Source organism: Scatophagus argus, chromosome 5, assembly GCF_020382885.2.
Source record: "Scatophagus argus isolate fScaArg1 chromosome 5, fScaArg1.pri, whole genome shotgun sequence".
NCBI lineage: Eukaryota > Metazoa > Chordata > Actinopteri > Scatophagidae > Scatophagus > Scatophagus argus.
This window is the reverse complement of record NC_058497.1, coordinates 3,910,371-3,937,168: the sequence shown is the minus strand read 5'-3', so window position 1 is coordinate 3,937,168 and position 26,798 is coordinate 3,910,371. Positions and strand designations below refer to the sequence as shown.

Below are 26,798 nucleotides of genomic sequence, written 5' to 3'. Positions count from 1 at the left end.
TCAGTGTGTCCTAATTCCCCTTTGGGACAGTTAATAAATTACTCTTTATTAATAACAAAACAAATAATAATAATAACTTCTAACAGCTCTTAATAACCTCGACTTCTCCTGATTCCAACTTGTGGGTGTGGATCATCAGAACTGAGATGTTTACAAAGATAAAAAAGTGAAGGAAATTGTTTTGTTTCATAAAAGTCGGACAGGAAAAATGCTATGTCCACATTTAAGTGTCAAACAGTACAGTTTATTGAATTTGTTTTCCATATCTCAACAGTATCTCAGTAACACAATATCACAGCATATGTGGATGTAGAAATCAGTCAGCAGTCAGCTGCATATGACAAACATGTCATTTCAGTTCCCATAGATATTCATCCCAACAGTGTGCTCTGCTTCCTCACACACAGTTGAGTTATTCAGTGACATTTGTGAAGCATACATCCTCTCTATTGGTGCAGTGTATTTAAAGGTTAATATGGGCACTCACTTTCAAACAGGTGTGATGATTTATACAACACAGCAATATTTGCCCTCTTTGTCCTTGAACAACACACAGAAAAAAAAAACTACTGCTGACGAGTCAACCCTGACATTTGTGTGTAAATTCATCTTCTTCATTGCAGTAACATTGCAGGACACACACAAACATACACAGTATTCTCCTGAAGAGTCAGCTGTCCTCTGTGTACCAGTGAACTGAAGCTTGAGCACTTGTCCTGCTGAGTGTTCATAAATCCACCACCAGGGGGCAGTGTGTTCTTTGCAAAGCGCTCCCATGCCAGCTCTGGATCTCACACAGAGAATGAAGTTGAAAGAGAATGAATCTACAAGGGGAACCGTCCCACGAATTTGATCAGCTGCATTTGAGCTTCACTCAAATTTGCGCAGGTGGTTGTAAAGGGACTGGACGTAGGTGAAGACACACATGGGGTCTGGTTTACGACCCATGATCATCATGTCCTCCACTTCGATCAGCCGGTCGCAGCCTGCCTTCACTCTGGAGACACAGACAGAAAAAGTCAGAGGGGAAGGATCTATGCTGCTAGAGTATGTTTCAACTGCAGCTCAGCCAAAACAGCATTTCTTATTTTGAAAAAGTCACAATTTAGGGACAATGAAACAGCATGCATAAATTTATTAGCTGAATCAGGTGAAGATTTTTTTTTTTTTTTGTCTTTTAAATGGCATGCAGAATGCATGTGTATAGTGTATGCATAGTGTTTAAGATCTATGTGATGTGAGAAGTGAAACACAACGAAAGATTACAAAACAGTCAATATCAGCCCGAAATCCTTAACTTAACCCTTCTAAAGCCATTATCTGCATCTAGTACTGCGTCTTAGATATGACGAAAACACTGACTGTTCCTTCACATTCTAACAAACATGTTTTGAGACGTGAAAGAACAACACATCGATTCATATGCATTTACTGTGCTGTAAGTCTCTGCTGTGTGATCTCTTTAAGAGGTCAGATCTAAAGCTGCCACTACGTGTGAAGGACTGATTCTGTGACCAAGAGAATATTGTTTTTTTTTACTCAAATCAGCTTAATGTTGCTGCAGTGTTATCAGTCAAAGAATAACACATTCTTATGAGTGGGAGTCTTTAAGCCGTGATATGCAGTATGTGAATGTCCATGCTATACGCCTGTATAATGTCTGATCTATAGTATGCAGCCTGAATGTGCAGTACTGCTCAGGGGAAACAAAAAGCCATGGAGTCAGGCACAAGGAATGCACACCTTTCACCAACAGAGACAGGATAGAGAGACATGACAGGCAAAAATATCACCATATAAAATGTGAGTGTTGCATTCAGGCATGCCAAGGGTTGTAAAACAACAGCAACAAAGAAAACAAATCAAGAGAAATTCAGCCACAACACATTTAAGACTTGCATTGTTGATGCAGTTAAGGCCAATAAATTTTTCTTCAGGCCAATTAAACAAAACTCAGAAACGACAGCTGACTCTCTACTAACAAATGGGTCTTTCTGCTACTGCATAATGAGACCATAAGCGGTCATAGAGTAAAGAAAGATACACTAAGGCCACTCTCTCTATGCCCACTCTGGGGTACTCTACCAGTAGGTTAAGACACAAGCATTTTGCATTCTGTCTTCAAAAGAAAAGATTAGCAGTTTGGGAACTATGCCTATTTGCTTGCTTAGACAAAAGGAGACCTCATGTCTGTATGTTAGTTTTGACATGGAGTCCCTTTGTGGCTAACTTAGTTTTCCAGGGGGAAGCAGTTAGCTAAAATACGGTTTATTCATCTGCATCTGTGGCTAACATTAGGTGTTCACGCTAAGCCTTGAAACTCTTGCTATAATGGATATGTAATTAAATTCACTGCATCTTATTCATCATATCATTCATGAATTTCCCTCGGGATCAATAAAGTATCTATCTATCTATCTATCTATCTATCTATCTATCTATCTATCTATATCAGGGAGGCAAAAAAACGTGACACTGTTATACTGATATCACTCACTCTGCAGTTCCAAAGGCCAGTTCAAAGTTGTGCTTGCGGTTGGCAGGCGACAGAGCGTTGTAGTCAAACTCAGTGGGGAAGAAGGAGTGCACCAGAGCGCAGAACGCCATCCCATCGCTCCAACTGGACGAGAAGTTCTGAATGTCGATGTTCTAAAGATAAAGAGATAAGAAGAAGAAGACTGGGTGCTGACGTGGCAAGCACAGGTATGTTTCAGTGAGTGAGTGCTTTTGTCGCTCCAAGCCTTTGTATGCACAGAAGAAAGCAGTGAAAACTGTAAGACTGAAGGAGGTAAAAGAACATGACTTGTAAAACTGACTGGCAGCTTCATAAAGCCATCTTCCCATTTACTGTCTAGCCCATAATTATGATGGATAGAACAGATTTTCGCCTTCTCCGTCTTCCTCTTTCTTCTCCTCTCCTACTCCTGCTTCTGCTCTCTTACATGGTTTTGAAATCATGTCATTTATTAGGCTGAAGCTTGCTCTGAATGAAATGCAACATGTCAAGTCATCAGATGAAGATCTCTCTCTCTCTCTCTCTCTCTCTCTCTCGCGTGTGTGTGTGTGTGTTTGCTCCCTTTTAATAAAAAATCTTGGCCTCGTCTGGGTCGACTATAATCAAAACCACATGGAAAGGCTGGCACAGGCTGCTGTGAAGAAAAGGGTACCAGAGGGCACCAATGTGGCAATGTGCTCAACCATGACTCAAACTACCACAGCCCTGCATCGTGAACCCCCAAAACACACACTCACAAGGACATTCGCTCCATTCACCTCGACAGCTGAGAGGCAGACAGTTAACTCATTAGCACTGCACTGTGTGCTGACAGGTTAAAGCTATATGAAAGACAGACAGGAGTTTGGATCATTTTAAACTCACATGTATCTTTTATCTAAACGCTACAGATGTTGCATATTGAGCCAATTTACGAGAAAATGTGCAAGTATTTAATTTCTGCTGGCCATTTATAAATTTTCTGGATGTTTTTCCTGCCTTCCTGCCTAACTCTGGCACATTTACTTACAATTGTCCCGTTTCAAGGAATAGCACAGCATTATAGGAAACAAGTTAATTCACTTTTTCTTTCGAGAGTTACCATCAAGATGGGGATGATACCATGAAGAAACTTAGAAAAATAAAGAAAACTTAGAAGAATGTGCTTATTGAAGCTCACTAATGTACATGTATCCCTTTTCTTTAACTTGTCCATACAGAGACATATAAAAACAGCAATTTGTGGTTGTAGGGAGAATTACATGGCACAGCTATTTCTTGGCAAAAAACAACCAGGCATCAGTTTGAGGTTTCCAGGCAACTGGTACTTTTGCACATCAATATCAACATCACAGATGTGAGCAACTACCAATAATACATGACAAAACGTGACATGAGTTTATTCAGTCATTTAGTCTATAATGGAGACATGAAAGTAGACAAAAATGGTGCCAGCCTGCCTGGATGTCCAGGCAGTTTTCATTTTTCTGGGAGATTTCTTGCATTGTGGTGGACAGAATTGCAATTGAATGAATGCAAGGTTTAAAGAGAACCAGCTGAAACACTCATGGTGCCATTATTCTACAGCCCTTACATTGTGGAATCAACATTTACTTACTAGTTGCACATTAAAACAAACAAAAAATAAGTGTCTATTGCCAGTATCAATAAATCAATACCCACAAATGACTGAATCATTTCTGTTTACTATGAAAACCAACTTGACAAGTTTCAGTCAACATAGGCAGTTCAAGATTATAATCATATGCTTATCTTTAAAGCTCAGACGTTCTCTGTCAACGTTACATTATTCTGCCATGAAATTTCAGTCAAATGCCTGGATGGATATCTAAAATGGGCTTCATGTGCAGAAAGGTCTGCTTTCTGAGACTTAAAGCCAAGGAGCAACATTACATTCACATGCAGACACTCAGACCCAAACAACCACCAGCTGGAAAGCATCTCAAAAAGGACCATGCGACTTCATTAGATTTCTTGCATTAACATTGTTGCATCCCTGATTTTAAAGAGCGGATGCTCAGTCTTCCCCACAGCACCAGTTTCCAATACACTGCTGCATAACAGTAAAGTCAATAACATAACTAGGCATGCTGGATTACCTCTCTGAAGCAGTCTTTGCCAGTTGATTTTCATACTATACTGAGATCAAGTGAGGTCAATGACTGTCTGACTGTGTGAAGGTCAAAAAATATTTTCAGAAACCTAATTAACTACAGTCTGCTTTGGAAAATGAATAAAATATGCACCAAATGTTAGAAAAGATGTTGTATCTAATTGTGAATATATAACCTTAAATTTTATATGATGCAATAAATGACAGGATGACAGTGCCAGACTGAAACTGTTGCTGCATGTCTCACCTGATAGCCTATGGTCTTGGAGCGGCACCACTCAAGCAGGATCTGTTTGATGCTGCTGGCGCTGGACACCCCAAAGCTCTGAGACCGCTTCAGTTTGGGTTTAGAGTCCACTGGTTTGGGGAAGCTGTTGAAAAGCAGAAGGGGGCCAAGGACATGTGAGAAAGTTTCAGTGTTTAAGAAACATACATCTACCGTGATTTGTATGTCACCTGAATGCAGCATTTCATTGGGTTTACCTGTTACTAGCTTCAGAGTCCAGTCTTTCAAAGATAGATCGACGAGCCTGAGCGCCGATGTTACGTGGCAGAGTCTGTGATCTCACCAACTCTCGTCTCCTCTCTCCCACTTGTCCGAAGGATCTTTCACTGCTTACATCAGTGTCTCTGCAGGACGGGAGCACAGAAGGATCAGACAATGAAAAAAACCAAAACACCACCAACATCACCTTTCACTCACCTGTCATGTTGCAGTATCCCTGAGTAGGTCACAGACTTAGCAGGGGCTGAATTTGCTTTCTCTGCAAAAGACAAACACTGTAAATCATAAGCCATATCCAAGATATTGTCGTCTCAAACCGGATATGATGTGTTTCCAAAAGCATAGCTCACCTTGAAGGCGAGGAGATCCCAGACCTCTGATAGATGTAGGGGTCCAAGTGGAAGATACTAACAGCGGGGGGGTACACAAAAGATGGACATTTGATTATTTTTTCACACATAAAATACATGGACTTTGTATTTGAGCTCAAGTATTAATGAACTAGACAAACTAAAATGAAACAGACCAAATGAAAAATCTTGCAAAATAATCTGGAAAATGACCATGTGATTTATTCCCCATACACAATTAATGTGCCATTATAACCGTTAAACAATTTTGATTAAAGGGAAAAAAAAAACATGACAAGACCCCCAGCCACCTTGTGGAAATGGAGGCTCCTCTATAGGTTGGGCCTGTTTGGTGCTACCAGCTGATTGGCCAGCAGGTGAGGCCTCAGAAACTGGAGAGGACGGAGAACCAGCAGGGCTGCTAGGAGAGTCGGGGCCTTTAATTTCTGCCATCTTGGTTGTAGCGGTGATGGGGAGGTGCGGCATCCGCATGGCGACAGGGGCTGTGTGCTCATGCGGAAAGTCACTGGGTGGTGAGATCTTTCCTTGTATCAAACTTGAATGTTCTGGTGAGATAGAAAGATTGAAATTTTTTGGAAAATTCTCAAAGCCACACTAATCCTTATTTTTAAATCAGCGATATTTTTGAACTAACATTGGATGAAACAGCTATCATGAAAAAGGAGTTACTCATAGTAACAAACTCACAAAGAATGACATCACCAAACTCATTGATTTGGGTTTCTGGGCCATAAAAACAACCGAGAACAGTTGTTTTTGAGGTGGAGGCCAAAATTGAGCAAAAAAGTGAAATATGGACTTCCAGTGACCATTTCAAAATTCATTCAAATGTTGTTCCCTATCTGCTGGATGTGTCAATAAGTGACTACTTGTTAACATGCTTTCCATATAGTTTAAAGTGACTAACTCAACTCCACTAAGGATTTGCCTCATATTAGATAGATCACAAAAAGAATGGTTGTTGGAAGATATTCTGCCTTGTAGTTCCTATTATGAGTCTCATTTCACAAACAATGAATCCTACATTCCCGTAATGCAACTGAGTAGCATCTTTTTATAAGGCTCTCCTAGCCTGATAGCATCCAAGTGTTTCAAAATCCACTGCTGAAATTTGGAATACAGCCTGTATTACAAATAAAAGATTCATTAAAATCCATTAAAGATTTGTAGTCTCAGAGCCCAGGATGACCTTACCTATCATCATCATCTGGGTCATTTTTTAATACGTTGTAATGGTCCTCCAGAGCCACAGGTCAGCACTCTCCATGACTAGTAAACTGATGTGCATGTGTAAAATCAGAGGAGCTCATAGGGTGCTATGACTTCAGACAGCTTTGACACAGATTGTAGAACAGTGGAGACATGTTTACCTGAGCTAACAGCATGTCCATTTTCCAGGCCAGCATGTGTTGGGGAGTGGTCCACCTCAATTGGCTCCTCTCTCTCAATACTCTGAAACACATAGAATCACATACTTAATAACAGCAACAGCATCCTTCATTGCTTTTTAAAGGAGCATGAAAATTTGACCTTCACTGGAGACCAATAGGAGGGCTGTTGGTGGAGATTTTTCCTTCGACATGCTGTTTATTAAAAGCCAAAAGATTAGTTATGAAAGCAAGAAACGTAAGCACCTGGTGTTGATTAGTTGCATTGATTATTACATTATTACAGTACAATTATTACAGTATTTTTCCATAACTGTTCTTATTGCCCCGGTGAACTTGTGTGAGTTCTGTTTGGAGTCATTCATAAACCAATATGTTATGTTTGGATCAGAGACAGTCAGGGCATCATGTTCCTCTGGTTTGAACGAAAAAAAGAAATCCAGATGTCCGTAGCTCATTGAGTCATTCTTGGATCATTTCACTCTTCAGATTTTGGACTTTTCTCCAACATGTGGGCTTTTTTGACACGACATCAGATAAAACAAAACAAACTGGCAAGGTATGACATGACGCTACACACTTCAAAGTCGGTCGGCGTGTGGACTTCAGTGAAGTGGATAAATGAGCTGATTGTTGTGGGCGCGAGAGGCACCGGGGGTGTTCTGTTCTGTGTGTTTGCCTCCCCTCCTGTGATAAGACTTGAGAAGTCTTTGTTTTAAATCAGGCACCACTGTCACTGACAGGCTCAGTGATGGGATAGCTGCCAAAGCCGCTGATCTGGCAGCCCGACTGCTAAAAATGATTGAGATCAAGTTTTAATGTCAAACATCGGCAGTATCTTGAGTGCACATTTCAATGTCTGTGTGAATCTGTCTATTTCCTGTCCCTCACATCAGCACAGACCTGTAGCAGAGGCTCTTTTTCCTCTCTCAAAGCACAATTTGCTACATGGAAACTGCTAATCTCCGTCCTGAGCAGATACTTTTATCTCTTAACCGCGTGGTGCTACTGACCCACATAGGCTGTGGGTCAAGCTGTCACTTTCCATGTGGTGCTGTCAGACAGATAGATGGAACTTGGTGTGTTGACAGTCGGCCCTTTTGGCACAGAGCAACACTTCTCGGGTCAATAGTACAGTCCTGATAGCCGTGCACATTTTCTCAAGGTCAGTACCGAACCACGTGTCACATTGTTTCTGTGCTGGTCTAACAGACCCTGAAACAGGCTTTCAAGAGATGTAATGTTCCCTCAGGCAGCCATGTTGGAGATCCTCAGCTCTGTGGCAAACAAGTAACTGGACAGCTGGTTGTATTTCAGATTTGGCTGTCGCAGTGGAATTAAAAAGACAAGGTTGATTTCTGCTCTGTGTTTGACCTAGAACATTATTTCACCACTCTGATGCATCAATTCTGTATTTAGATAATGTCAGCATGTTTGGAAGGAGAACTGCAGCATGTGGTCATTTTGTATCTACCATCAGATGCCGCTAAATGAATGGCTACAGGATGTGACCATACAGAAAACCATTCAAATGTATCTGAAATCACTTGAAAGCAAGCAAAAATTCCTGAGCCTTTTTAAGATTATTCATTCTGTGGGAAACATGTGGCTCTTTTAAGATGTTGAATGTAAATGTTAATGTGAACTCTAAAATGAAAACAATTAGCTAAAAGACTCTAAATGATTTGGAGAGCTGAAGTGAACTGTGATAAGAGTCTGTGACTTTGATAATAATTCTCTGTGAGTTCATCAATACAAGTTCACATTATACACAGTCTTTTGATCCACAGGCAGTATAATAATGCTGATTGGAACAGCTTTCAATGGTCATGTATTAAGGGCAACAAATGTTGGAGATTGTAAAAAAGAAAATCATCTAATTGCCTGGAGTACCAAAATGCAAATTATTACTAAAGTGATTTGAAATTATTCACAGTATATTTTTCATCTTAAAAATGGTTGATTCACCCACAAAGAAGAAGAAAAACAAAACAGTTTATCATTTCCCTTGAGCACAGTTTAGTTTTAACTTTAGATATCTATCTCTGGGATTTCTGCCTCCCACCCACAACCACAGAGGTAAATGCATTTTTTATTTATAGTGGTGACATGTTTTGATAATCCACAAAAATCAGTGTGAACAGTTTGCATCAGGTCTACCTCTGTGCAAAATGTCTTCTGTGATCATCCATCATCACAGAAACACTTTCAAGATGTAAGATGTTATTTTTCAATGCCATGAGCACCCTTAATACACCCCCATTTACCTCCAATGTTTATGGTGGGAGACTATCTGCATGACGAAAAAATAAAACGGCTTTCAAGCAGAAACATAAAACACCACTGTATCCCCTCCTGTCTCACACACTTATAAAGCACAATATGCTTTTCTAGCTAGCATGCTGTGCTCACGTGAGGGGGAAATGTGTAAATGTGTGTGTTTTTGGCTGAGCTCACCATATAGGAATGCTTGTGCTTGTGCTTGTGTCTGAGTGTGTGTGCATTTATGCCTGTGTGTATGTGTGTGTGTTATCTTAATTTCTTAAAGATCTGGGGGTGACAAACCTGGAGGGGAATAAGAGGAGAAGAAGTGAGGAGAAAATATTGTGTTAAAAAGGCGAGGAAGGCACAGGGGAGCAGTTGTATATTGTATGATGGGAAATGAGGCAGAAGGCCGAGAAGGAGTGAGGTAGAAACAGCTGGCTATCCAGCAGGGGGAGGAGGGAGACAAATTGCAGAATGTCTGGCTTCAGGGAGGGGAGCTTTCCCGGCTTAAGTATTCAGATCATCAGACGTCCAGAGCGGGTCAGAGGGGGAAACATGATAGCAGAGCTGCTGAGGCTCCTGATATCTCAAGGTCTTTTTTCCTGGCAGAACACTTTGGTACTTATACATAACATGGCACAGTACTGACGCATGCATACACAAACATTTTGACACATTAGCATGCACACAAACAAAAGCTGATACTGTTGGATTTACTCTGCACTTGATGTGTTGATTTGCTGTTTTGAGGATCATCGGCTTTGATTAAAATAGAAATGTCAGCAAGACAGTGTAACAACCCCACACTGAAATCTGTTTCTCTCACCCTTAAAGTGATGTTGAACTTTGGTAGAACCCTGAGCCCCTTCCTGGTCTTCACCAAAGCTCAAATATCGCATTTCTTTATTCCTTCTTTATCATTGTAACCACTTTCTTCCTGCCCGTTTCTGTACTAAATGTGTGGTTTTGAAGCTATTTCATCATGAGAGTCAATGGAGAACAAAAAACACAGTTTATCTTTTCCCTTGCTTAATAACAACAGATCCAACTGATAAAGAACATCAGCAAACTTTGGTGTTATATCAGAGCCTGGGTGTTACTGAGTGTGGTGTTCTACTAGGGGTCAATACAGCTGCTAGCAGCTGCTATGCAGCAAATATTTATACACTGAGTAGGCACACATATACAGTACATATCTGCACCAGCAATGTATATACTCAACTACGATGACTCATGTCCATAGTAACTTCACCCTGCATCAGTTTGGGAAAGGTGGTCTTATCTGGTCATGTCTTTATGAATGCTGTTAAAAATAATAATAATAAAATAACTACATTTTTCTTAATAAGGACAATGCTATGCAGTCTTATACAACTAGAAAATTAGTTGATGGCAGTGAGGTGAGACAAATATGATGGAGTTTTGAGTTCATTTGGAGATAAAGCAAGATTAGAATTGCAAAGATCATATTTACCTCAAGTTTCTTTAGTGAAGAAATGCGCTGTTTGCTCCAATGCTACTTGATGCAAGCATGACGAATACTTTCCAGAGATCTAATAGTCTTAGATCTCTGGAGCTGAACTTTTAGCATGCTAGCAGCGCGGTTCTAAGAAAAGCCATGTCGCCTGGTCAGTTCACCATATTGGTCCAGAGTGAGGTATCTTGACTTCATTGTAATCTATCAAAGATCCCCACGGGACAATTTGTTATAACTTTAAACTTATTATTGTGATTATCAGGACATTAGTATAAAGCTATGTGTCTTTGTACAGCATCACAGAGCGACTCGCATGGCTTTAACTGCTAATGAATTGCTTACTGGATAAGAAAACTAAACATGTGATCAGTAGTATTTTGGTCCCATGACTGTACAAAGACTACATCTGTGCCAAGAGTTCAAGTCTAGATGAAACCCTGTATCCTTGTAAATTAGGAAGCAAATTTAAAAAGATCATCACTTTAATCTATCAGCTGCTGGCAATTCATAAACCCCTGTCAGTCAGTACGTAAACTGGACGTAAACTTACTTGCCTCTGAATCCTCTCACACTCACAAGTCACGTTTCTCTTTATTGACATGTGTGTATTAGAGTGTGTGCTGCTGACTGATAAGTGGATAAAAGTAGCATCATGAGAAGATGACACTAACATAAATCAAGCTGAGCTGTGTAAGGAATCCTTGATGGACACGCAGGAGGTGTATTTACATTAATCTTCATCCTAAATTGTCCCTGTCCCCAAAAAGTGAATCAGACAAAGTTAAAGCAGCAGGAAGAGTTAAAGCTTAAAGTGGACTGAGCAGTTGTTTAGTGTGGGCTGCTTTCAGCAGCTGTCATCCTCTTGTTGCACTGCATAGATGAGCAGCAACCCATAAATGTGGGGCACATGCAAAATCTCTGTTAAAACAGTCTCACAACGGAGCAATGCAAGACAAAAGTTCCATTTTCTTTCTTCAGGGAACAACAAATACCTTACTCCCTGAAAGTGCGTCATTGCATCATGCCTGGAGAACTGTAAAATGTTTGGATGACATGAGTGAAACAGAGGAGAGAATGTGGAAAAGCCAGGTGGGAGGGAAAGAAGGATTTTTTGCCATCTTTACTGGGCATCACACTGAGGTCAACACTGGACAAATATCCAATCCCCACTGAGTCCCAACAGACTGTGCTTCATTGCTCACATAAAATAATGGCAATATCATCACTGCCTATAAATATGGTTCACCAACAGGAAAAGTCAAACCAAACATGTCGTAAACAGCTATTACTTATTCCACATGGAGTAAACTGGACTTACAAGCACTTCTGCATCATCTCACACTCCATAATGTATCAAGAAGATGTCTTAAAATATCTGCTGCATGTTTGATGGCAGCATTTATGTTTAATGCTACGCAGTCAATTTAAAAACTGTTTGTCCTTCCCGATCCTTAAAGACAGCATGTATATTTCCAAACTGAAACTTATGACAATTACTGTTTCTCTTCTAGTGTTAGTGCCAACAAAATATAATAAATGTGTTTGCAAATGCTACAATATTGGCTGCTACTTTTGGACAATGTGCCCTGGGAAACCTGTCTGTTCAAACAGGAGAAGGTATGAGGGTGCTGGATGGACACTGCGTCCTGTGTTAAGGCAGAAGACATTGTTAAGCTGTCAGAGGCATCTTCATCACCAACTCTTTAATAAAGACTTTGTAGCAGTGGGTGAGGTGAAGTGTGGACGGGACAGCTCAGCCGCGGGAGGGGAAGTATTTGATGAGGGTACTCTGCAGTGTGCTCGGAAACATGCTGAGCGCTCAGAAGGTATGACACAGTGACACATTGCTGTGTTGCTCTGCACTCCAGCACATTACATTTGAAATGAAAAATCACTCTTGGCCAGGCTTTCCTGCTTACAGTTAAATGAGAAGATTGACATCCCTGCATGTCTGCCTCTCAATGTGAAGGTTGAGCCATTCAGCAGAAGTTAGAGGTGTTCGTACCTGTTAACCTGTTTCCAGTCTTAGTAAGCTAATTGTCTGCTAGCTTTAGCTTAACATTTAGCCAGCCCAGCTCAGTTCAAAGGGAAAATTAATCTGCCTACTCTAGATTTGACTAATGTAACAGAAGCGGGTAGCAGCAAGCTGTATTTACTCTGTCATAAGTAACATTTGAGCAAATTGTATTTGTCAAAGTAGTTTTAATGCAGCATATTATTTCCTCCTACTACTACAAAAATCATTGCTTTTTTCTTCACTTATTGCATGTTAGGAATATTTACCCTCAGTCCGGATTTTAGCAGGCCAATTCACAATATGAATGTGAGCAACCTGAAAATGTTTCATGAAGGTCTGACAGGAGTGACTTTTTTCTTTACTTTTCCTCAAACCTGTGTTTCTCTTTCCTCAGTCTGATAAGCTGTCCTCCGTCCCTCTAACTGTGTGTACATCTGTCTTTCTCTTTCTGTTAGGGTGACATTTGAGCCCCATGGGGGCCTTTGGGTGTTGGAAGAATGGAACACTACAGCAATGTAAGCAGGCGGGTAGTGAATGCCAGTGTGTGCGTGACAGAGTGTGTGTTTGTGTGTGTGCCACACAAAGATGCACTCACCATTAAGGGTTCCTAACTTTAACCTTCATTTTAATTTGCAATACAAATTCACAAACACAAAAACTGAGACACACGACTCCACAGTGAAGCCTTTGTGCTGATAGCAGTAACGTGGCTGAATGAGTGAGGTGAACTGGACAGGCTAACAGTACACCACTGTACTTATGAATTATTACAAAGCTTGGAAACTGCCATCCATCACTGTCAAATATGCTAAATGACAGTGATAGCCAATGATTTTGCATTTTCTATCAAACTAGCAAAAGTAGGTCTGAGTGCATGTGAAACAAACAAAAAAAACATGCTGGTGTACAGCTGGGTTACAGCAACTGTAAAGATATCAGAGTTCTCCTCAGTTATCAGAGGAAACAGTTAGTGACAGAGGAGTCCTGCTCTGTAATTTCCTCCCAGGAGGCTATAGAGGAATCCTCTCCAAGGAAGAAAGACACAGCCAAACCACCTGTTCTTCAAATACATTCACGCAGCCTGCAATTTCTCTGCTAAAAATCGCAGGGAATACTACTTTGGGTTGAGAGTGGAAAATATGCACAGCCTTTGAAGTGAGGGGATATAAAAACCTAATTGCAGGTGAGAGTCACTGCACAGGGAAAAGTTTTCTTCAGAAACACAGTAGCACTGAATGCAAGTTACAGTCTTGGCCAGTGACAATGATTTCACATGTGCTACTTTGCAAACTGAAACTTAAAATCAAGAGTGCATTTTTTTTTCTTTGGTGATTCTGTTGAGGTGTCCCACAATCTGTTGCTATAATTTTTTAAAAAAGGCACTACAGTCTCTGTTTATGGGGAGACATAGAGACCTTTCTGGCATTTTTAAATGACACACTACATCTGCTCAGGATATGCTAAACACTGTAGAAAACAAATAAATAAAAACTTTTATCAAGGTTTAACTGACCCCAAAACATAATTGACAAGTCAGCAGGTAGAACATGTTACTGTGTATCAGTGTCTGGCAAGCAAAGCAGTATTTGTATGCAGTATTTGTTCATGCACATGAAACTAGCTCAGCTGCTTCCACTCTCACAACAGCCTTTGCTTTTGGTCAAGTCACTGTTAAAGTGTTGTGAGAATCATGGAGGAGGAACAGCAGGGTTTCAGTCTCTTCCAGGCCACCTATTTATGAGAAATCGGTTCTTCTAGATTTGTGGAAAAGCTCATTTTTTACTCTTGTGCTCCCTCCTTTTTAAAATCTGGCTCCAACATATGGCAACAATAGAGTGAGAGTGACTCCCCTGTCTTCCCTGTACACCTCCCTTCCTCCATCCTCTTCTCCTCTCTTTTCCTGGCAATGAGACAGAGGATGGCAGGACAAGGTGGGGGAGTCTCAGATAGAAGAGAGGTCAGAGAATACACCTCCCTTCACTGACAATACTGGAGTGGTGTGTGTGTGTGTGTGTGTGTGTGTGCATGTGTGTAAATAAACAGGTGAGAGAGCCCTCTACTCCAGTAGTGACTGTTATGTGGTGACAGTATTGGTCTTTTATCAAATTTTAATGTGTCTTCGTCCCGGTTGCATCCGAAATACGATGGATATGAAGTAATTTGGTTGACAGTGGCTGTAAAAAGCTTTTTATTGCTTTTATAAATGGAATTATAGTCAATGTTATTTGGCTTTTTTGACAAAGTTACAAAAGAAACTCTTTAATGTGAAAACAGATTTCTACAAAGTGATGTCAAATAATTAAAAATATATAATGTAAAATAGGTGATTGGACAAATATTCACCCCACCTTTGCTTTTCAATTGTAAATTTATGTCAACTTTGACCAGAGAGGAAGTACCAGTCTTCCTCTGAAATCCCCCATCTGATGACTCCTGATCAAGAATCACTTCAGAGCAGGCAGACATCATGATTAGAACCACCTCCATGTCTGCTCACATCATGGCCTGTGTCATGTTTAAACTCGGCCCTGAGGCAACCCTGGCCTGAAGCATAGAAACACACACGTAAAACATCCGGAGGCAACAAAACCTGAAGATCTTGTTTCACCAACTTTATTGATTTTCAATCCTGAAGATGGTTTAACTTTAAATTATGTTGCACCAAGTTTTAAGATTAAAATTCAGTTTTGTTAGACTTAAATTAGCAAAATCAGAAATTAATTGGAAATTAATCTCTGCTGGTACAACGCAGAGAGTTTAGATTCGCTCTTCCAGAGGAAAGGAGAGGAGCAAAGCCTTTTTATAGAATCTAAAACATTTTACTAATTAAATTCTAGAAATGATCTTTTGGTTGAATGTTTTTAACAAGGTGAAAGGTCTGCAGGCTTACACACATTCTTTCCCACATATGTCATTCTGCATGTATGCAGTCATATCATATATTTATAGTTTTCTTCTTTGTAGTTCCTTTATTTTGCACAGACTGATAAGGCCACTGTTTGTTCATTTTTCCTCATATCTTCATGCAAACACTTCCTCGTACCATGCTCTAGCATTGACCTGCTGTGTTTTATTTGGATATTAACCATATGCTACATACTGTTGCTGTTGCTGTAGCTACTGCAGTGCCCCCATTTCCCTGCAGGGCCCTGAATAGCTTCATCTTGTTATGAAAACAAATACAACCTCTGTGCTATGGGCTGCCTGTTCACCTTCATCACTCATCATCTTACCTCAAGAGAGTTTACATTTTGAATGTCATCCTTTCAGTGATTGACAGGTAGATAGATTAACTCTGGGTCATGTTCCTACTTCTCCTCAGCCCAAAGCAGCAGTTATATGTGGGTCAGCCTCCGGTGGTGGGAGACTTAATGTCTGACAAAACCTGAAAACTCCAGGAACCCCTGCTCCCTCACCCATGACCCTTCATGGTTTAAACCATCCTCTAAAACCAATTTTCCTTTGATTGCCTTCTGGGCATTAGTCCAACACACTGGATCTAAATGGAATTGTAAAGAATTCTCTCAGTGGATTGTGTTGACAGAGCCAAAGAGGCAACCTTGAATTCTGCTTCTAAAGCTGACTTCCAGTTAAGCTTACTGGTTTCAGAGGGCAGCGAGGGCGAGCTGTCCCACCGGTCAGTCAGTTATTAACCTGTTTCCACAGTGATGATGACGGGAACACGGCCTATTGTCTGGAAGTCATTAAGGGAGCCAGGGGTAGCCAGGGAGTGGCCACATACCTCTGTTAAACCCCCAGCATGAGTACGCTCACACACACACAGGCACACACTCACACGCACACACTCACACACACACTCACACACTCTCATACACTTTCTGTTAAGCTGTACCCTGTGTCCAATTTTATTTCCCTCTTCTGAATCAGTCTAAATTTATTTTAACTTGCATGTCTTTATCAGAATAAGTACGGCCAAACCAGCCCTCAAAATGGTCTTAACATGTGGCTTGCCTTGCCAAACCACTCATTAATTAATCAGAGAGACAGAAAAACCATCAGCACAGGGATGATTTTGAAATGACATTCAGTGAAATGATAAAGAAATCTATGACAGTTTTTTATATTCAAGTTTTGATTCAAAATCCTCTTCATATTTTGGCACATTGTATATGCCTGAGTGAGTGTGCGTTTCAGACTCAATTTTCTGTTTCGCTCATGGCTGTATTAATAGCCACAAGGGGTGGTTGGTGCCAGGAATCCAGCCTTAAAATGCTGCGGAGCTCTGAGGAGGGAGACTGGGGGGAGGGGTGAAGAGGTGAGGAAGGGGCCGCAGGCGAGAGAGGGGATGGATAAGTGGATGAGTGCTGGTAAAATCTGTGTACGCACAGAGATCAGAAGTTGTATATCACAGCATCAGACAGACAGAGCTGGCTCGGCCTGGGGAGACTCCACAGACAGTGTGTAAATGTCAGATGTCATGGAGAACACCACACTGCAGTGTGTAATCACAGTCCAGCTGAGCTCACAAACAGGATCAAACACTCTCACAGTCAATTATCCGTAAAAGTGAACCTGATCTAACAAACACATAAAACACATAAACATAAAATGTAAATTATGAAAACATATGCAAACACGTCACCGATGATCCCCTGAACCTTGACATGTGTGTGTGCGCTCAACCAAAATGCTATTTCACGTTAACCATGTGGTAGAAAGGCTTTAACACAGATGGGTACCTCCTGCATCTGGATGAGATGCATGGGGTGTGTGACAGTGTGTTGGTATCTGACAGTCTGACAATGTGTTGGCTTCATCAGTGATTCACCACCGCTGGCTCTTTCATCAGCTGCGTGGCTGTCAGCTGAGTAGTCCAGTCGTCCAATCATAGTCACGCAGTTCTGCAGCTAGTTGCATATTGCTTGCTACTGGTCTAATTTTGTGCTCTAAACTTAGATTTCTGCTTCATGCTTGGGGTGATGCCATACTGACAGCTTCTGTGGGTATAGGCTCAGATGTGGGAGCTATGGCGGCTAAGGACACATGAGATTGTGATTGGCTGCTAGTACTGATATTGGAGATTGTTTATAATGGAGACCCTTGATAACCCGTTGATAACCCTGACCCTAACATTAATGAAGGTGGAAAAAGGATCAGTGTTTTTCTTCTCCTTTTCTGTAACACAACCAGCACCCCTGGCAAACTTCTGCTTTCTGTAACCCCTGCTCCTTGTTACGGTCAGTGAAAAGAAACATAAATACATGGACGGCATAGTCTGGGAATAGTCTCAAATTGGTTAAAACAAGTAATAAAACAAAAACAGTGACTTTCCCATCATCACTTTGTATCACACTGAAATCTTACCCTGAACCATAAATCCAAGTCTAAATTGTAGGCATCTATGTCTTCAGGCATGAATGCAGCTTGTGTTAGTACAACATACTGACTGCACCAAAAACCCTGCTTTACTTCTTCTTTACTTCTTCTCTTTAAACAGTGTACTGTAAGAGCACATTACAGTGAGCAACCTCTGGCACAAGAATTTCCTTCGGGATTAATATCTTATCTTATCTTTTCTCAGACAAGAGAACAGCATGGCATATGGACCAAAACAAATACCAAAAGAAAATGAGCATCCACATGTACAAGTATCCGTGTGCGTACTCTGCAGCAAGCACACAATTGGGGTTTCACCTTTTCCATAACTTAAAGCTAAAGGAGGGTCTGTGCATGTAAACGTGTGCACGAGCAGCCGGTAATCACAGTGTAATTTAGTTTGGACTGTGATCAGTAGATTTTAGTACAATCCATCAATCAAACTACTCTCAGACTCTGACTAAACTAAAACATTGCAGTGGTCTGCTGCTTGTGTAAGTGTGTGTGTGCAGATAAGAAACTGATAGCATCAAGGCTGAGTTGTGTAATGTTAGTGAGAGATGGAACTAATGGGTGGGATGGGCGGGAGAGCATCAGTGTCAGCGGGAGTGTGCGCACACACACACACACACACACATGCACACTCACACAGCTATATATTCACATGACTTGCTGGTACCTCTGTAGGATAAATTCAGACCATGAAATAGTTTAAATGTTTAACTCCCAGACAAATAGACATCACTATACTATTACTGTCAAATTATTTTTGCTATAATTGCTTTAAAATGAGACAAGGGTGGAGACTATGCGTAGCTCTTCTCTCAGCAGTGGTGCTGTGAGCACAGATGTCTCTCAAAATTCAAAACACATTTCCCATAAATCCTGTTGCCTCCTTCAGCAATCTATTGAAAATGATTTTGCCTTTCATTCCTTCCACTGTCAACCACCACCAACCAAAACTCAGTCTGCACCACACTGTTGACAGTAGGAAAACCCAACAGTGTGCATGGTAATGACTTACTGATGTTAAATTACTGCATGTAACTCCTTTGAGTAGAGACTCATATGGCGTCTTTACAGCCTGTTCTTTGTGTCCAGACAAGAAACACATCTGAACACTGCTCCAAACTCAACTTCTCAATCCCATGAAATCTTATGTAATACACGATGCTGTACTGAGACATAAATCAAGCGCACCCAGTCTCTGATAGAGAGGAGATAACCCTCTGACCTGGCTGTGTTAATCTGATCTGTTCATCTGCTAATGAACACACACACACAAACACACACCTACAGGCACACATGTTGCTAGATGAATGTACTGTGTCTAATGCGCTGCAGTAGTGGTGGAAGGACTCTGGAGCGGTGCAGGTGTGGTTTGGGAAAGTATTTGTGGGTAAGAAGGAAAATAAAAGTGTGTGAATTTTACGATTGCTGTCAGAAAAAAAAAGTGGTTATTTCAATTATACATGAAAATTTTATTTCATCTGGTCAACCTCTGGTATTGTTCACACACACACAAATCTTAAAGGAGATCCAGCAATTTAGTATTTCACTTTTATCAGATTGAGAAACTCACAAGAGACAGATTTAAAAAGGCATAATCAAAACTGAGGCGGCAGAGGCTGAGATATTGGGACTCTTAGTCCCTCAAGGTCAAGCTCCAATAACAGTGCATCGAATAGAATCTTTTATCAGACCAAATGCCCACATCTTTTACACTCCACCCCCTCATCTGTAATGCAAGCTGTCGACAAAGCTCCTCCACAGCCAAAGAGCAGAGAGTTTCAGGGCGTCTCATGATTGATAAACTGAGCTTTAAATTTAAATTTGGTGGAGTGTGTCTTTAAATAAAGGTCTTCTAACTATTTCTTTACTGAAATTTTCAACCACATGATTGTTACAGTCTCCCTCCATATAAAACTGCCTGTTATCTGACCAAAGTGATAAAATATCTACAAGACAAGTGAGTGACTTCTATCTGCTGAGGGAGACTGTGAAACAAGGTTTAAAGCCCTGAGAGTTAATAAATGGACCTTGAATTCATTTTTTTTCATGTCACTGTATTCACACACGGCAACTGTATGTGTGTACGCAAATGTCCCGTTTATCTGGCCCAGACATAAACCAGATTTTCCCCAATTTTCTGTACGTTGTAGCAGATCATGTGTGAAAACAGTTTTGTTACACTATGTGACAGACACGGAGGAATTTTCCAGCCCATTGTCTTATCTTGTGGCATACAGCAGAAAAAATCTGACAAGGTGAGATAAGAATGCAGGTGAGAGAAGGAGAAGAGAAGAGGAGCGAGTGAAAGAATAAGGCAGGGAGGAGTGAGTGTGGGGAGGGATCATTTCTGTAATCCTTCCACACTCAGTGTATTCCCAATGAAGCACAAGAACCCACACAATGGTCCATTGAGATGGTTGCTTTGGCACTGTAATTGGCAACAGCGGTGTTATCTGCTGACATGTGTGTGTGTGTGTGTGTGTGTGTGTGTGTAGGGGAGTGAGGGGGGAAAACAGGAGGAAGAGGAGACATTACTGAGGAGGCCTAGGTCTTTGTTCTAATCCTAATCTTGACTAATTCTTGTTTCCCTGAACCATTAGAGGATAGAAAAGAGCCACACAGCTGCTTCTTTAGAAACCTCAAAAGCCGGAAACACACACACGTCTACACGCACGTCTACACGCACAGCTGGCTTTCCATTCAAGTATTTTTATGTGAGTTCCGAAGCACTGAATCAGAAAAGTGAAACACAGCCGGAATTTGTCAAATACTGCAAAACATCACTCATTATTTTGACAAGATGTTTGTCTGGCTACAGCTACAGTATTTTCATGCATATTTTAACTCATTTGATTCCCTGTACGAGCAGAGAGAACACAGCGAAAAAAGAGACTCACAGATCAGAAAAAGAAAGCAAGTATTCATAATTCACACAGATACGTGCTGCAGGTGTGTTTTCAATATGAATGAGATCATGCTGACGTGCTGCAGGTGCCTTTTGGAGGTCTGTGTGTGCGTGTATGTGTGTGTGTCCTGAGGTGGTAAAGGTGCACAGTAACAGCTGGAGAGCAGGCTGGAAGACCAACACGCCTCTACACATCTCTCTGGCACAGAAAGCTTTCAGCTTGGATTCGAGCCGTTAAGAATGTGTGTGTATGTGTGTGTGTGTGTGTATATAAAACTCCTGCTGTATCATATCAATCAAGCCTGTTTGAACAGCCAACTGAACTTGTGTCTCTCTCCCTGACACACAGGTGAGGATGTGGCAGGTAGTGCGAGCTGCAATTATGATTCAAACAGCAGTGTGTGTGGACCAAAAAAAAAAAAAAAAAAAATCTCATGTTGATTACCCTGACATGAGCAGAGAAGCAGCATAAACATAGTGAACCTTTCTGCACTGATTCATTACTTCAGAGTATTTTATGCATCTCCTGTTTGATCTGTTTCTGCAGTGGTGTGTTTGGCTGACAGCGGGGGATCTCCCACAGCAGAGACGTACTCAAACAAAGGTGCCCTTGTGTTGTTTAGCTCTGACCACATGATTTCACGGAAGATAACATTCCCCTGTCGTATCCACCACATAGTTTGGTAATTACAGATACAGGAGGAACAGCTATTTGCATAATGTGTGCATGTGGCTGCATGTGTTTTTAACAGTCTGTGTGTGCATACACTGTACCTTCCATGAAACTTGATATTGAAATAGATGCTTGTAGTGAACATGAACATAATATGTGGAGCTGATGTTGCAGTCTGTATCATTTTAGAAAATCAAAACTGTGTCATATCATGTTGTGACCACAACCTGCTGCTAGTCGCAGTCCACCAGTCCAACACACACTCGGTATGCGTAAAGGATGTGTGCAAGGACGTCGTTAAGTGCGTGTGAGCTGAAAGTTTAAACGCAATATGAATTTCCAAACTTCACCAAGGAGCAACTGTACTCCAAATAAAAAACAGGATCTCAGTAATGGAAATGTCATACTTCCCAGAGCAGGATGGAGCACTAAAATCCTGGGTACACTTCCTCCTAATATTCACTGTGGTAACAGTAAAGCACTGCTAAAGCACAGCAGTTTGACATGGCCCAACTTTCAAAGTATCTAAACTCTGAAAAAGTTACAAAAAATTTTACTTTATCAATAAGGTCAACATTGCATAGTTTGTCCGCTCAATCGCGCTGACCAGTTTATTTTGAAGGGGCCAGCATACACTGACGCTGACGACTGCCTGCGAAGATAAGTCAATTTTAGTCCGACTTTCCTGGCATAACTACGCCGATTGTGAGCTGAACATATTCAGTGTGGATACTGATGAAGGACTGCAGGTGCTGCTAACATGCTGCACTGCACAGGTTGCACTGTCTGTTATACCCCAAACTTTTATGAAAAGTATGAAAGAATGTCTGCAAACAACTTCACTTTTGTACAGGCAGAGAAATATATTCCAGCCTTGAGATGGAAGCATTTAGGCAATTTTGTCTTAAATGCTCCTGTTTTTAACATACCAAGCATACAGACGGAGAGCAGAAAATTCAGTCTACAAGAGCTACAAGAGTGCTTCAAGAAGTTTCTGGGAAACACTGAAAGCATGCACATCTCACAAATAATGCAGGGATTGATTGAATTTGCCTTCATTCATGCAGTTTCAAGATTACAAATTCCAGAAGGGGTTGAGTTTACAACACAGAAACACGCTCAAATTTAAAAGAGAAAAAACCTCTTGACAGTCAACGGCTCTAGCACACTGTCTCATATTTCTAAATATTTAGACGGAGAGGACATAATTTCTTTTCTGCTCTGAAAACCCCATAAATCCATGATCATGAGGGGCCAGGAAAACTGCATACTCATCATCAACTGGCTAAGTGATGCAGCAACCACAGTAGCAAGACCAGCCAAAGGAGGAAATAAATTCAACAAAATGATCAGAGAACAAACTGAGACAATTACTGTGAGGAACTCCAAGATGAGTTCGTCCAACTCCACAGGACACACTTCCAAAGGCGACAGTAAAACCTGATTCCTGATAATAACTCAGAAACCACTGAGCCCTATAATACTGACATGGGCCATCTGGTCACTATCCATGCAGTGATTAACTATGATGTAATCCAGACAAAACACAAAGCATTTTTGATACGACCTTGATCTCAACAAAAAAAGTCAGATTTCCATGAACTGAGAAAACAGGCTTGTTTTTAGCTTGGCTGGTCAGTTTCTGAATTTATTCAGAAGGAGTTTCATAAGATCCGTGGTCAAATCTTTTCCGAACCAGAACCATGTCATTGTTCAGGTGAAGCTCAAACATAAAATTACCCAAAACTGGACCCACACGGTTAGCATAGGACAACAAAGATAATGACTAACCTACATTTCACAATGCTGATTTCACTTTGACTCAAGTCTGAAAACCACATGACCACACAAACCTCACCTCCCAGGAGCCTGCTTCACTCATGTTACTGTACTCCATAAATCCTTAAGCATCCTGGTGGAGGGTTTATTGTGCAACAGCAGTGACGCAGCCAGTGCTTCGTATGACACATCATCCCAGCCACTACGCAACACGGCTACATTTAAACTCACATTCTGCCTCTTTAGCACAGCCACACGTACTGCTTGCGACAGAACATAAATGGAAAACACCTGAACATTATGTGCTGCGATTAAGAAGGAGTGAAAAGTGGTGAGCAGTCAAAAAGAGAAGCACTTAGTAAGAGTATGAATAAATCTTTGAAATATACCCCTTTTACACTGGACAACTAACCCACTAACAGCCACAGGCTTTTGACTTGAATGGTAAATGTACAATTGTGTTCATTCCCAGGTCAGATGACTCCAGTAATCACAATTATTTATTAGTTCCAGCTCTGACCATCAATGATGATCACAACCGCATGTGACAGAGGCTGTAAGCAGCTAAAAGTAGTGAATAAACAATTAGCTAGCTAGCCTAATGTGAAAAAATCTAACAAAATCCACTTTTATATAGTCAATAGTGTTAAAGAATATTTGTCAACTATTACATTTGGAGAGCGAAGGATGGTGTCAATGAAGGGGCCATCGAGTTCATCTGACAGCGAATCCCTTCTCTACAGACATGCAGTACTTACATTAGTCTTGCTGGACACGGCGAATGTGGCTCGGCTGGAGAAGCGGGCAGTTGAGGGGCTGCTGCCAGACACTGGCCCCGTGACCATGGAGGAAACTCTGGGACCCACAGGAGGACTGCTGGAGCCAGGAGAGTTGGAGAAGGTGGCAGGTGGGGATGCAGGACAGGATTGAGTGCTGGGCCCGCTGTAGGTCTGAGTTTGACTTCCCGGGCTGCAGGACTGGATGTGGATGTGAGCCTGGCTCTGCGTGTGAGCCTCACCCTTCCCGTAAACCACCTCTTTCAGCTCCTGATGGTTCTCCTGGATGTCGCTAAGGTGATTCTTATGATTATGACTGTGATTGTGGTTGTTGTTAAGCAAGGTGCTCCTATCGTATGTCATCCCACTCAGGAGCTCCACCTGTCGGGTGAGGGCCTCCAGCTGACTCCTGAGCTGCCGGTTCTCCTGCTGGAGCTGAGCCACAGCTCGTCCAAGGGGCCCACTCAGGTTGGCTGTCTCCTCCAGACGACGTTCCATGCCCAGTTTAAAAGCGCTGACGTCCACATGGATCTCCCTGATGGCATCCCTGAGAGTGTTCTCATAACGGGCTAGAGCTGCACACACCGTCTCCCCCTCTGGAGAGGAAGACCGGGGGTGGCACAAGTCTCCCATCTTAGCCAGGGTTGGGGCTTCCATCGACCTGACAGCCTCTGAATAACGTCTGAGAGTGAGTTCCTCTGTGCAGTAAGCTCGGTGTGCTGAGGGTTTGGCTGGAGGAAGGACTGACAGACGAGTGGTGGGAGGTGGACGTTTGCAGGGGGCAAAGGTCTGGTCTGTTTTGTCCCACTCCTTCAGCTTCTTCCTGGGACGTCCTGAATTGTTTGCCACTCAGGCACAGATACTTCACTCCTCACTCTGTCTTCTGTCTGAAAGTGCAACAGAACAACACTTAACCTTTAGCTTGTTGCTGTGAAATGTGTTGTATTGTGCAAAAATGCTGCGAGAATAGAAAATATCAACACAGTATCACAACAGTTTGTGAAATAGCGATGAAATTTAATCTATAGTTTAAAAACCATAACTTTTTCACAAACTATTATCATGATCATTCACTTATCTTAACCAAATTGAAGCCTTGAGATTAAATATCAGGACTGTTTCACAAATTGAAAATCCAACCACAGACAGGATTCAGACCCTGGATTCTGATGTGACAGTCTTGTGGAGCAGGCACCAAGTATGTGCTGAGAGTCACAAAAAATTGCACAAATTCTGTACATTATATTTAGTGACTATTTCAGGAACTGTCTTGATTCTATGTTGAAAATATTCAAACAGGAACAATGAAATCAAGGCTTGGATGGAATTATTCAGAATCTGCAGCAAATTCTAAAACATCACCAACTTGATTCGTAGGATTGCTTTGACTGGCTTTTGTACATTGAAGTGAACAAGACAATCTTGTTTTTAAGTAGTCAGAAAGGCATAAGGATAGCATACGTCTCTGTGAACAGCTACATTTCATGAGAGCAATGAAACACAGCAGTGAGGTCATCTTCACTCACAGCTGCGACAAACCTACCTCAGCTTCGCTCTCCGCTACAGTTCAGTGGAGTTTCCTCAGCGCTCAACAGCTGTATGTGTGTGTGTGTGTGTGTGTGTGTCAGCTCTGCTCTGCTCTGCCGGATCTCTGGTTTGTTTAAACTCTCAGGTTGATCACTCCTCTCTTCTGGCCTGGAGGAGGGAGGAGAAAGGGAGGGATAAGGGTGGGGAGGGTGGCGTTGGTGGTGGAGTGAAGAAACAACATGGAAAAAGTAGTAAATGTAAGGGGAGGGAGGGATGGAGGCGGGCCGTGCTGCTTTCATATCCTTGCACTGTGTAAACTATCAGGAGGACTCCTCTCTCATGCTTTCTTACAACACCTCCTCCTCTCCCGTCTTTTCCCGCTCAGTGCCATCTTCTGTTTTTACTCTCTCATCTGCTCTGTTTCCTACTTTTAATTTGAAAGAGATACACAACTAAACACTCTCAGAATCCCCCAGCAGGTCACAACTAAATGCACTAAACGATGTCCAACACTAAACACACGGTACACGTCACAGTCATAACCTGATCCAGTTCACAGTGTCAACCGAAGTGGTGAATATCTTACTCTCCTCATCAGCTTATTTTGCATAGTTAGTATGAACACACAGCCTCTTTCTTCTTCCTCTGCTCTCCCTACAGTTTATTATTTTTCCATATCCTTGCTCAGACAAGTTCTTCCCCTTAGCATTTCCAAGTGACATTGTTGCAAAGCCCACCAGATTACTACCAAGAACACATGGCAAAGTGTGAATTCATTCATTCATTTAGTCTGGAATGGAGACATAAAAGCAGATACAAATAGTTTCAGGTTGCCAGACTTACCTCTGCCTCGATGGCAGACAGAACTGCAGGGTGAAAATGAGAAACTGTCTTATTGCTGATAGTGTCATTATTCTATTACCATTACATTGTGCTACTCACATTTACTTCATAATGATATGTCAAAGCTTACACTTGGGTCCTCCTTGGATGATGTATTGTAAGTTACAGCCCGCAGCATGGTGAATGAGGAGTTTCTGCCAAAAGGAAAACATGGGGGAATGGAGAATGGAGAAATTCATAGATTATTTCAGATAAGCCTACAGTCTACAGGGATTTGTGTACCTTAATATATATC

At 41.5% G+C, this 26,798-nt stretch overlaps 1 protein-coding gene across 1 annotated transcript; it reads right to left on the bottom strand.

Moving 5' to 3' along the window:
- Window positions 1–222: 222 nt before the first annotated feature.
- smtnl (smoothelin, like) lies at window positions 223–25,813 on the bottom strand. The gene is made up of 10 exons (XM_046388881.1): window positions 25,677–25,813; window positions 24,116–25,020; window positions 6,875–6,956; window positions 5,795–6,049; window positions 5,484–5,540; window positions 5,332–5,392; window positions 5,112–5,258; window positions 4,876–4,999; window positions 2,498–2,649; window positions 223–997 (listed from the first exon to the last, which is right to left on the bottom strand). The coding sequence occupies exons 2-10, from the start codon at window positions 24,788–24,790 to the stop codon at window positions 871–873; spliced, it is 1,680 nt and encodes a 559-aa protein (XP_046244837.1). The 5' UTR covers window positions 24,791–25,020; window positions 25,677–25,813; the 3' UTR covers window positions 223–870.
- Between the last annotated feature and the right edge of the window lie 985 nt (window positions 25,814–26,798).

Bases quoted from the DNA above. Each gene is read 5' to 3' on its own strand.
- smtnl (XM_046388881.1), bottom strand. From the start codon at position 24,790: ATGGAAGCCCCAACCCTGGCTAAGATGGGAGACTTGTGCCACCCCCGG. The intron at 5,259-5,331 runs GTGAGTGAAAGG...CCCGTCCTGCAG, and splicing joins GGGATACTGCAACATGACAG to AGACACTGATGTAAGCAGTG. The intron at 5,000-5,111 runs GTAAACCCAATG...GCTTTTCAACAG, and splicing joins GACTCTGAAGCTAGTAACAG to CTTCCCCAAACCAGTGGACT.